The sequence below is a fragment of the Branchiostoma floridae genome, chromosome 15, assembly GCF_000003815.2.
Source record: "Branchiostoma floridae strain S238N-H82 chromosome 15, Bfl_VNyyK, whole genome shotgun sequence".
In the NCBI taxonomy this organism is placed as follows: Eukaryota; Metazoa; Chordata; class Leptocardii; order Amphioxiformes; family Branchiostomatidae; genus Branchiostoma; species Branchiostoma floridae.
In genome coordinates, this window is record NC_049993.1 from 12,348,046 (window position 1) to 12,361,082 (window position 13,037).

Below are 13,037 nucleotides of genomic sequence, written 5' to 3' on the forward strand. Positions count from 1 at the left end.
GGCTTTACTCTCAATTTGTCTGGAGTTTGGGGAATTTAAAGAATGGAGTCAAAAAAATGTGATTTGGTCAATAGTTTGCGCCCCATTCTTCATGATATTATGAGTCTATACATGCTCTACTAACATACAAGGGCATACATGTGTGATGAATCCCATTATGTTTATAACTCACCTGAAGAAGGGGTGCATCCCTTTCACATTAATATTATTGCTTTATCCAGTACAACCCTCAAATGAAGTGTTAATTGTCATATTCAAGTCTATACCAATTAACCTGAATATGAAGTCCTAAGTAATCTGTTCTTTTATTATTCAACACTTTGCCATTAGTCTAAAGACCTTTTTACTACCAAGTAGAGTAGGATAATTTACTTTCTTCCACTCTTTTCATCTTTACAACCAATTACAATAACATTTACGAAGACGCCCATTGTAAAATGGCCGAGCTAGACCACCCCATGTTGATTTGCATAACAAAGACTAAGCCTTTCTATTGAGGCAATTCTCTAACCATGTTTTTTTATATGTTGAAGGCATTATTATTGCTTCACAGAATATTTGAAGAACACATCAAGATAGGCAGAGCTGTCACAGACTGACAAACCTATTTAAATGCAAATTCTTGGGAAAAGCCTAGCTTGCGTCGTCCATCTTCCAAAAGTATAGCGTAAGGATCAACGCAATGGCACCACGGGCATGGTTTAGACTTAATGGTGATGGTAGGAAACCGTTCCTCTTCTGAAGTGTAAAATCACATGGACAGACTACGAAGCCTGACTGAAAGCAGGTTATCCATCAAAGGGCCCGCTTGTTGGTTAAGTGCCAACACCATCCAACCCCTGTTAAGCCTGGCTTTTAAAGCTTCGCACACACAAGGATTGGGAGGAAAAAATTGAAAGAAAAAGTTTTACCAGGAATGTATAATTCAGAACTATTTGTTCTATGGAGTCAAAGTAATGACGGGTTAAAATGCTTAATACCCCCCTCCCTCAAAGCGTAAAAAGAAACAACTGCGGAACTGTAAATTGTGAAATGTTTGCAGTGACTTTATGTCTGCAGTTTTCATGGCGAGCCATCACCTCGCACCGTGCTCTGTCTTCCGTTCAGTTCTTACAATTGTTTCAACCACAAATGGCTCCTGTGAAAGCAAGTTCCTGCAAATGTTATTAAATCTACAGTAAGTCACTTGGAAATTTTTGCAACATTTAACCTTCCTCCATCCTTCATAGCCTGCTTGCAGCAAATAGATGTATTCTAATGGTTGCTTTCCAGACACCATTAAATGTTGTAGCCACTGAGCTATTCCACCCGATAGAGCAATGCAAAGCCTGACTTATTACCGAGGTCGATAGGGCACTGCATGGACCAGCACGGAGTAAGAGGTGGAAACACGGAGAACCAATAACGGATCCTTGCCCTGACCTTTTTCTACAGCCTGCCATCCACATGTAATGTTAGACACTCCAGATAACTTGATGACTACTACTTCCCAGAGAGAGGAGATTTCAGAATACCTATAGTGATCTTGACAGAGTAGGTCAGATACATGGCTAAGGATGGCCGATTGCTTGTTGGAATGTGGTCATTTCTGCTGAAGTGGACATTTTGGAAATTGACATTCGTAATAGCGGTTTCCAATCGGAATATGGATAACAAGAGTCACTTCAAGTACAAGACACAGACTGCTAAGCAATGATATCAGTCATTGTCATGTTTATATCCCAACAAAGATCCCCAATGAGTGCATGTTAGACCAGGTTCAGAATAATAATAATAACTGCTGTATGATTAATATCCTCATCCTATTCCCCTGTGGTTCTGGGATACTCATAAATCCAACTGGATATAAAAATTGCTTGAAGCATTACGCGCTGAAAATACCAAGTGACGTATGAAACACCGACATGTATCAGAAAGAAATCCTTGCTAACAGACCCCCAATAAATCAAAGACTTGATATAGCAGCTAGCTGCTGCAAACTCTGTAAGACTTAAGATATATAAGACGGCTTGCTTTGGGCACTTTCTACATAGTATTGATAATATTCATTTATTTTTGCATGGTTCTAATTTTGCGGAAGAAGCAGAAATAAAGTTTTACGGCATTTGCTGCTGAAACCACATATATGTACTTGAGATAGCACAAAAATTCATTTCATGGTGTCATGATTTAGTGTTGGCGGGGCGCTGCAAAAGTCCCCAAAATAAAACCACCCTAAATATTTCGAAAGATTTACAATTCTAACTCTAAGCACAGCAATATGACATGGAGACAGAAACCATCGATCTGCATGACACGTACTACTATGTAAAATGAATAATAGCTTGTTCCAAATACCACCTCCCAAAATCAATCATATCCTAATGCGGAAGCTTGGACAGGGAATCTGTCACCTGTAGTATAATGACAGGAGGGGTTCGGTGATGACCCCACACAGTGATTGAGAATACCACTGCAATTGGATGCAATTTGCCGAGTGAACTGCTTACAAATGGGGAGCAAATTGAACGTAGAAATATTATTTTCGTGATTACATTCCAGTTAAGGTTGTAGGAGATAAAAAAATCAATATATACTTAAAATGCGAGCAGTCAAATTTAGTGGAGCCATGGGGTTTAAGCAATTTTCCCTGATGATGTTTTTCAGTGAAACTGTTACAAATCTATAAGAAATTATGATAAGATATGCATAATTGTCCAGATGGGAATTACATACTTGCCTATTGGGGTTGACCTAAACATCTATCTTCTGTGTGGAAATATCTATAGAATACGTCCGTGCATTAATATCTCAATGTTGGGAAACAGAATGATTATAAAGAATTTTACAGAGCATTAAGTGTACCTTAACTGTTCCTTTATTATTAAAATTTGGGATATAACAGGTCTCACATCACATAAGGTTGCCGTCGTCGGAATCTAGGCCAGATGCGATCTCTCCTCGCACATAGGAAATCTCCCTTTTATTGATTTCCATTCGCTAAGGCACATCTAGAACGGAAGTGCGTGTGAGACTTGTACTACCTTGTTCGCTTGGTTAAGTTTCCAATATTGCCAAGGTGTTGCCATATCAATTATTAAGTGACAGTGGACAAAGTAGTAGTATGGAAAAAAAGTATTTATTTTGCTGTACAGGTTTGAAAGAAAAACATCTATGGATTTATTGGGAATATTTGTATGTGTTAAGGATTTTCCTCTTCAAGTGGAGTACAATTATAACAGGGCTCTAGCCAGCGTCCGTTTTTCCGTCAATTGACGGAAATTTGCTGCGTGTGACGGAAAAATTTTAAAACCAATCCTTCAACTTTGACGGACAAAAATCTGATAAAAGCTCCTTGGTGGAAGCTACAGGCTGCTTGGGGACGCCGTACACTGCCGTAAAAGCCACACACTGTTTGTTTTGCTATTGTTATGATTGTTGACAATGTGTGTCGGTGCCCTTTCGCATACGATAATCTCATTAAAACCCGTTTTTCAAGGTCTCAGTTCAGTCTCTCTAACTCCTGGAATAGTGTTTTCGCAGCAATGGGAATTGGCTGAAGGAAAAAAATGTCGAGCTGGCTAGAGCCCTGAATTATAACAAACATAAATGTTGGTTCAGAAATTCCTTAGACATAAAATTCACAAGGTTTACCAGTGCATTATCCTTGAAAATGAGTACTAGAATGTATCTTTTTATACTTTATAGAAATATGATGATGGAAGGATGCAAACCTAATGATTATTTTACTGTAAATTGTGAAATATTTGCAATCTTTAATTTTTCTTGACCCTTAATTTCCAGAGAATCTGATCTCCTTGTGTTTTATAATGGAAGTAATCCTAGGTCCCATTTATTTCCAACAAGACCAGATCACATATTTGATTCAATTAGACATCTAATATAGAATTCAGTTCTGTATAGGAAATCTATATATTTCTGTGCCAGATTCAGTTAGTAGAGTACGAAAGTCTACTGCGTGACTTTGCTCTTCAGAAATATGATTATATAAACCTTTTTAGTAAAATCTCTAGACATTGTTGTCAAATCATAACTAAGTATTTATTCATCCATTTTACACCAGTATTCACAATATTTTACTATGTGCTGTGAGATGTACATGTATGTATCTTCCTATTAAAAAGGAGCAAGGCATGTATTAACAATGCTATAATGAATATTTTCTGTAAGGAAAAGAATTGCTCCATATATGCAAAAGGTAGTTTGCCAGACTCATAATACAGTCTGGTATTTTATGCTGGTACAAGCATTTGGTAGTGAGAACAAGAATGATGTATTACCATGAATATGTAAAGTCGGGGTTATGATATTTGGGCAACAATGCCGATGCCATCTCATTAATCAATCCCTATCCTGTTATATTCATGTTACCCGAGTAATTAGTATTCCTACGATGAAATGTTTTAAGCCCCCTTTCTACTAGACTGTAATTACTGATCAGCCATGAGGGATCAAAACTGGATCTTTGTAACCCTTGATTTCAACATTGGATTATGATTTAAGATGTAAAAATATGATTTAAAAGGCAACAAAATACATTAAAGAAAAAAAAAAGATGTTTTTTTAAATCTATGAAGTTCATTGAGCAATCCGTCAATTCTTTCATTGCTCAGTGGTCGCTCATTGGCATTAGCAGACTCTAGTCTGCAGCCATAATATAGCAATATATATTCTGCACTTTAAATTTGGAACCTGTAACTGCAAGTGGATTGGATTTCCTTAAGCAATATTGTATTCCAAGTTCTAGCTGAAGCTGTATATCTTGCAATTTGAAGCATACAGTAATTCAAGTTTCGCAGGGAAGGCATTAATTCAAGAGCTTTATTGATGTACAAGACACAATATGTCTTTTATACGTTACCCTCCTGACCAGTTAGTGTTTTCAGACATTTTTGGATCCTACCATCACAAATTGAGGGGTGAGCATCCTAGCTTCTCTTTCCCTTGGAAAAAACTTGTTTGAATTACTGACAGTGTCCTCTCAAAATTGAGCTATATGGTTGGCAGAGGTGTAACCTCCAGGAAAAATGTTTGTAGGATGTGTGTTTTTATATGATTGTACTCAGCATAACTTAAGAACCTCTTAATTAAATGAATTACAATGATATTTCGTATGTGGGTAGGTGTTGGGAAGACGAAGGTGAATTTTATACCCCTTCTGTGTGCCCTTGGTACTGCAGTAGAACTTCCGATTCTTGTTTCTTTTGTCCAGTACAGTCTTGATTTTTGAAGACAGATAGCTTAACAGTTACTGTAGCTTTCAGTGTAAAGAGGAATTGGTTTTTGGTTTGGGCTTCTTAGTAACTTGTTTTACTGATGAAAAACTTTCCCCTATTATGGTAGTTGCCAATAGTGGCAGGACCATTATACTTTAAGAAGTTGTCTCCTAATTGTTGCCCTCCTTATGACCTGTTCCTGCCATCCAGTGTATGCTGAGACATACAACATCGATGCCAGGTTTACAGCTGTGGTGGTTGCTAAGCAACGGTGGATATATATGTCCAGACCAATGGTTGGGGTCGTCTGTCTTAATGAATTGTGCTCGCGTTACCATTGTCCTCTTTGTCACCCTCACAAAGGGATGGTCTATTGGAATGTGCTGAATGGACATAAAGTCATAAATTATTCGTCTGGGCCTTTGGAGATGTCCTTAAGCATTATCATGTCTATGAATGTGATATTATAGAAATGCCTCACTGCAGTAATTAATAGTTATACATTAATAGGTATTGAGAGAGAGTTTTGAAGGTCCAATAAAAGATTAGGGTACTAGATATGGTGTAGTAAAGAATGTAGGAAGCGTATTTGTAAATTTATGTCTAAAAGCTAACTGCAAGACATGTAGGTTTGAGAGGAATACATAATTTCCATGTAGTAGAAATGCGAACGTGGAAAGCATCGAGATTGACAATACTGTAACATTAACATATATATAGGTATGACCAGCTTAAAAAGAAAATATCATGTGTTATTTTTATTATGTGTACATTGTACAATAACAAGTCTTCCCCTACCACCATTACATAAAACCCATCAACATCACCTCCACACCAAGTCAGAAACCTTTTTGATGCCATTTGCAAATGCACCGTAATTCACTTACAACTAATATAAAACCCATTAGTCCCTCCATTCCTGACCTTTTGGCCTCACTGACGATGTGTGGCAGATTTTATGCCCTTTGGCGGCCATGAAAGTTCAAATGGATCATCAAGTAAATATGCAACCCGAGTTTCTTAACCTTAAACGAGAATGTTATAGGCAAGAGTGAAACTCACAAGCATAAAATATCACTATTTAAGCTTGTAAAACTTGGTGGATTAAGGATGTAAAGAAAATGATAATCCATCTCACAGTTCCAAGTGATCATGTGTGAGTGATGCATTGTGGTCTAGGTCAAAGTTCCGGAGCCATCCCTGTGTTGTTGCAATACAACAATGAAGAAAGTCCAAAAAAAGTAGTACAGCCTTCTGGGAGGCAGCAGAACATAACAAAATGTCTGGACAAGTCGGATTTTTTACCAGCAAGGGATCATGAACCTAGACCATATTGCATCAGGCTTGCAAATGTGCGCTGGGACCTGTGAGTTGGCTTGTTGAAACCTTTCCTGTAGAATGCTGAGATAAGAATTTGTACCCTTGTCCTGTAATCTAAAAATACATATCCTCTTGTATTGGTGTGTTTTAAATCTTAGGATTTAAATTGATGATCTCTTTATCTCTAGCTTACAGAAGAAGGAATTGTAGCACTAGCCAAACTTATCATTTAATGGAGAATTGTTTGTTTTCCCCTACAGTACATGAACAGTGGGAGTCTGGAGGACCTGTTGGATGGACCAGAGTACCTGTCGTGGGTCACCAGGGTCAAACTAGCTCTAGACATAGCACGGGGCATGGCTTACCTCCACTCCAGGGGTGTGTTTCACAGGGACTTGACTTCTAAGGTATGTGTTCTTCTTACTCTGTATAGATTCACTTTCAAAAGGCCTGGTTCTTTAGTTACTGTACATCTATTTATGTCACGGAGACTCATGATCAATTTTGCAGCAGGAGCAGAAAGAAGGTTGTTATGGTGTTTTTAATAATTATTGAAGACATTCTGTAGTATGGTAGCAACGCAACTGTGAACATTTTTTGATATTCACAGTATCTTAGCCTGTAAAACGTTATACAATTGAACTTGGAAGTAAGTGTTTTAAAAGTATGATACCACGATCAAAGTTAATGATATACAATCATGTTGATTCTTTTTTTTTTTGCAGAATTGTTTGATTCGGACTCATGATGACGGCACATACATGGCAGTGGTGGGAGACTTTGGTTTGGCTGAGAAAATCCCCGATCCAAAGTAAGCATCTGTAACATCACAGTATCATGGAGATTAGAATCTAAGCAATTGTGCTTAGAAGACAAAATAAATGGAGATTATTACAGTTCCTGTATAAACAGTGGCTGCACCTGCATTTCCTATTATATAAATACAGTCAAACCTGTATGAGTTTCCATCTTTACACAAGGACCTGGCCAATGTTATCGCTTTTTGCTGATCGCTTTTTCTGCTGACACGAGCATTTAGAATCATCTATACTAGTATTGAACACCTGTCAACACAGACCAAATCTTAACGATCCCTTGGGCAGTGGTCTTCGCAAGTTTTGACTGTAGTAACTGAACCTATACAATGTATATATTTTTTGCGTGCTGTAGTATCTTTTATTTCCGTTTATGCTAAATCAGCCCTAATTTCACATCAATCCTGATTGGGGTTTTCTATGTTCTGGTTTTGAAATGCCACTTGTAAGATGCCACTGCTAATACTAATAGAGATTGAGAAATGTTTTAGACATTTTTGGGTGTCAATGTAAAAGCTGCTCTCTATTTCATTCTTAAAATATCCTATTAAATTCTATTAACTCCATTATCCTCCAAGTTTGAATCCTGAACTGACTTTCAAAAGACATTGTGCGCATTTTTTATATAGCACAAAATGATACACCCTGGTAATGAGCCTAATTGAAATCAATGGTGCATGACAGTTTGTCTGCACTCTGCAGCTGTGTGCTAGACTTGAGCCTGGGAGTCTGAGTTAGTATTGAAAAATTGAAAGTCAGGTCACGAGGATGACATGATAAGTTGACAGGAATGTATTGAGCATGGAGAATTAGCATCAAACCTGCCCCATTCATCATAGGAGGCAACATGATAGATAGCTTCATGGGGATGGAATTGGGTCAAGTTAAAGCCCCGCTTTCTACAATTTTCACAGATTGAAACAATGTTTGCATAGAAAGGCATTGAAAATACACTTCTTCATCTTCTTTATAACTACCCTTACATCTATGCTTTGCCAAAAACAGTACCGTAGCTGTATTAATTTGAAGTTATACTGTAAATACATTTAAGTTTGTTGGGATTTAATTTCGCAGTAACAGGAAAAAGGACTGTTCGCGGTGGTTTTAAGTTCGCGATAGCAACATGCACTTAAGTCTCTTACTGCCATGGAAAAACGTTTGTGGTGGTTTTAAGTTTGCAATGCGAAAACTGCAAGCATAAAAAAATTCTGCATTTACAGTATATGGGTTGCCTTGTAGGTTTGAATTTTGGTATTGCATATCCTTTACTTTTTATCTCTTTGTATAGTCAGAAAGATTGGTTATGTGGATCCAAGGAGGTTGAATAGTATTCAGTCACTCCAACAGTTCAAGAGTATACTGTATTGACACTGTTCACAGTCCCGTAACGCTTGTTTTTTTGTTTTTTCAGTGACAGTGTCCACCTATCTATAGTTGGATCTCCCTATTGGATGGCACCCGAGTGTCTGCGAAGTCAGAGATATAATGAAAAGGTGAGAACCTCAGTAACACTGTTACCGGCAGAATTGTGTTACTAACAGAATTGTGTACATGATAGCATCTTGCAGTTCTAATGAAAAGAGGTAGAGGGCACTTTTGCACAATACACAGGCTGGCTCATGAGAATTGATAGTACATGTACCTGTGTTGTAAATGCATGTGAGTCACTGGATGTACATTATGCATTTCTCCAGGCTGATGTCTTCTCCTTTGGGATTGTCCTGTGTGAGATCATCGCCAGAGTGCCTGCAGATCCAGACTATCTCCCTCGGACAGAGGTAAGGATAGGCCCATGTCTATAACATACATGTATATATCACAGTGTCTTTTCAATTGTCAAGACATACATGTAGTACAAAGTTAACTGTAGCCAATCCTTATAATACTGTCAACAACATTTCAATAGGTGCTGATGACTCTCTTCTTGTACTTTCACTTATACACAAGTGTTAGAAATTGGACACATTATGTAGTACTGCCTTTAAACTTTTTGATTGTGGCTTTATGTTTACAGAACTTTGGCTTGGACTACAATGCCTTCACAGACATGTGTGGAGACTGCCCCTCTGCCTTCCTACAGCTGGCCTTCAACTGTTGCAATGTGAGTGTCTCTCAATTCCATCCCAATATGATTATTCCTTATATGTAGCAGATAGCAGTCCTGTCCACTATCAAATAGATAGCTTGTGGCGTCCTCCGTCTGTGTTTTCGTTTGAAGTAATTTTGATGGTCCATAGATGGATGTGTCCCTGTGGCAGTCCTGTTCACTATCAAATAGAAAATTTTATGTCATCCTCTGTCTGTGATTGTGTGATGCAATTTTGATGTGATCTGCAGATGGACATGTCTCTTTGGCCATCCTGTCAACTACCAACTTGAAGGAGATAGTTTGTGGTGTCCTCCATGTTTTTTGCGTGATCTGATTTTTTAATATGCTCTGTAGGTGGACGTAACCCTGCGGCCATCCTTTGAAGAGCTGGTGCCCCAGCTGGAGTCTGTGCTGTGTTTTTGTGTAATCTAACATCAGTATGTTCCGTAGGTGGACGTGACCCTGGAGACTGTGCTGTGTTTTTGTGTGATCTAACATCAGTATGTTCCACAGGTGGACGTGACCCTGGAGACTGTGCTGTGTTTTTGTGTGATCTAACATCAGTATGTTCCGTAGGTGGACGTGACCCTGGAGTCTGTGCTGTGTTTTTGTGTGATCTAGCATCAGTATGTTCCATAGGTGGACGTGACCCTGGAGACTGTGCTGTGTTTTTGTGTGATCTAACATCAGTATGTTCCACAGGTGGACGTGACCCTGGAGACTGTGCTGTGTTTTTGTGTGATCTAACATCAGTATGTTCCACAGGTGGACGTGACCCTGCGACCGTCCTTTGAAGAGCTGGTGCCTCAGCTGGAGTCTGTGCTGTGTTTTTGTGTGATCTAACATCAGTATGTTCCATAGGTGGACGTGACCCTGGAGACTGTGCTGTGTTTTTGTGTGATCTAACATCAGTATGTTCCACAGGTGGACGTGACCCTGCGACCGTCCTTTGAAGAGCTGGTGCCTCAGCTGGAGTCTGTGCTGTCCCGGCTGGAGAAGGAGGAGGAGGAACATGTGCAGCAGCTGGGGAACGACACGGTCGCCATACAGGTGGTGGACGGGGAGGAACACGAACAGGAGGAGATTGTCCTGACGGAGAAAGGTGCGCGGGAAAACTGTGTGGATTGGGTCCATATTTTAAAGGATTTATTTTTTCAAATTTTTTTTCGGCAGAAACGTCGCCAAAGACTAGAACTAAAACCAGACTAGAAAGGGATTGACAAGGCTCTTGGTAAATGGCCTCTAATGAAGCAAAATAAAAGTGAATGTGCTTTCATTGCTTACCCAGAGACCTGGTTTTCTTGTCCCAGAGGAAACCCCTTAAAGTGTTTCATGCATGTTTCTGTATAACTGATTCTATGTTGGCAATGCAACAGACCTACTGAAGCAGCATGTTTTAACCCATTGTCCCTGATCCATACCTGACCTATTTGATGTACCAGTAAGGAATGATTTACCAAGTCAAATAGGAATCGGTAGGCTTCTTTGGTCCTAAAAAGATCATAATTTTCATTGCTTATCAGCTAATTTATAGGGTACAAGTTTAAGTAGGTAAGTAGCTTCAAGGGGTAAGTAAGTTTTACAGATTGGTTATTATGGCAGGCTGTGCAACTTGACAAAAGGAAACAGCACAAGGTTACAGTACAACATTATGGTACCTGATTATGTATGACATGTTATGACTTTATCCTGACTATTTTCTATTCCAGCTGGATTCACGAACGGTAACGTTACCATGGGCCTGAAGAGATCTAAGCCAGTCTTCAACTGCCCGCTGCCCACCAAGTCACCCCGTCCGCGCCGTAAGGTCAACCTGTCCCGCAGCGTATCGGACATTTCTGACTGGGAGAGAAAGAACAGTTCTATCGAAGACCTGTGTGTTTCCGATCCATACTATACACCCAAACGGACTTCTTCCCGTGTTAACCCCTTCAGCACAATAGAACACTTGAAAGGAGGGAAAACAAAGCTTCTCGACAATCCCAGCCCATCCGTCCTGTCCTTGGCTTTCGAACTCCCGTCGCCATCTGATGCGCCCACCCCTCCGTGCACGCCGGTGGAGACGGAGGCCGTTACGGAGAACCTCTTGCCGCCGTACCTCTCTCCAAAGGGAAGTCGCTCTCTCCCGGCCTCCCCTATTATGGGCAGGAGGGCGTTCATGAACGTTTTGAATGTGGACAGTGAGGATGTGCTGGGGACATCCCTGGATAGGACATTTCTGAATAAGTCTAAACCTACCGCGAAGGCCCCATTGAACAGTACGCAGGAGAGCACGCCGTGTCGAGGGTTTGATTCATTCCAGTTCTCTCCCATCATGCCGATCCCCGGGCTGGACATGCGGGACAGACAGCCGTCCAGCGACTCGAGTCTGAGCGAGGAGGAAGAGATGGAACAGAGCATGTCGCATCTAGAAATCCCCCGGGAGGACGACAGAAGTCTCAGCAAGGTTAGCGTTGTCAACAACTCCAGTAAGCCCGAACCTGACGTTGACAAGGAGTTTATAACCTACACGGAAAACATTCAAAAACTCGTGAAGAATTGTCAGCAATTGTCTCCTGATCCTCTGACTCCGCCCAACTCCGCAGGCTCAGCGGACAGTGGCATTGGTAAACCCAACGGATACAGCTTTGAGTCACAATAGACAAGGTAAAGCAAGGGAAGAAGACTTTGATAATACCAGTCCCCATAGGGTTGCAGTTGTAGAGACTCCTGCAAGGTGGTGCTGCTGACTGGTGGAACAGTGTACTGTACAGGGTATGATGATAAAACCCACAACTCAAAGGTTATTAGGAGGTCTGGCTTTGAAGAAAAAGCAACTGTTCATGGCTGTGCCATGTAACTTGTGAAAGCAGTCAGAAGTTAGAGGTACATTGAATATACCCTGCTTGACTGTGATTACTGAACAATAGTCTGGAATGGAGAAAGATGCGATAGAAGTGTTAAAGGAAACTCTGTGGCAAGAAGTTTTGAAGCAATAAAAGAAACATCAGAGGAGCAGCTAGGTACTTATAGCAGAAAGCCAGATCTCTCAAGTGAGCAAGACTTGTATGATATTAGGAATAAACTTACCTTCAAAAGGTTTAGTATGCTTGCTGTATATTTTGTTCCAATATGTGCATATTTGCTTTGCTTGTAATTTTTCTCAGCTGAAAGAGACAAAAATATCACAAGTTCTGTTGCAATATTGTTGGATAATATGACAGCCCTTTTTCCTGTCTAAAGCTTATACATAACTGTTGTTTATACCAAAGACTGGCTTGTATGATATGATTTAAATTATACTTGCATTGATGCTATTGATAACTTATGTCAGTGTATCCATATGAATAGAAATGAATTTCGGATGTTGACGTTACAAGGATGATTATTTTGAGCATTAAGTTAAATGACTCTATTGTTAAATGTTGCACTGTCTGGTCACACGATGCACGGTAGGAATTATTTATTCAGATAATATTTCATGGATGATGATGTTCTGAAGGGTAACTGTACATTATGAATAATATGATGTGATTTTGTAGTGATAGTTTTGACTTCAAATACCAGTATCAAAGATCAACCCTTATTTATTTCTTTCTATATGTGAGCCAGTTTCTG

General features: G+C 39.7%; 1 protein-coding gene across 3 annotated transcripts in view; it reads left to right on the plus strand.

The window, feature by feature from the left end:
* The window catches only part of LOC118432473 (dual specificity testis-specific protein kinase 2-like), a 49,931-nt gene extending 36,927 nt beyond the window's left edge, over positions 1-13,004 (plus strand). For all 3 annotated transcript variants that reach the window (XM_035844059.1, XM_035844058.1, XM_035844057.1), the window contains 7 exons: positions 6,797-6,943; positions 7,262-7,347; positions 8,763-8,844; positions 9,046-9,129; positions 9,366-9,452; positions 10,365-10,542; positions 11,150-13,004. In XM_035844059.1, coding sequence (XP_035699952.1) covers positions 6,797-6,943; positions 7,262-7,347; positions 8,763-8,844; positions 9,046-9,129; positions 9,366-9,452; positions 10,365-10,542; positions 11,150-12,081 — 1,596 coding nt within the window. In that variant the 3' untranslated portion in view covers positions 12,082-13,004. The remainder of the gene's footprint in view (positions 1-6,796; positions 6,944-7,261; positions 7,348-8,762; positions 8,845-9,045; positions 9,130-9,365; positions 9,453-10,364; positions 10,543-11,149) is intronic.
* Positions 13,005-13,037: the final 33 nt, after the last annotated feature.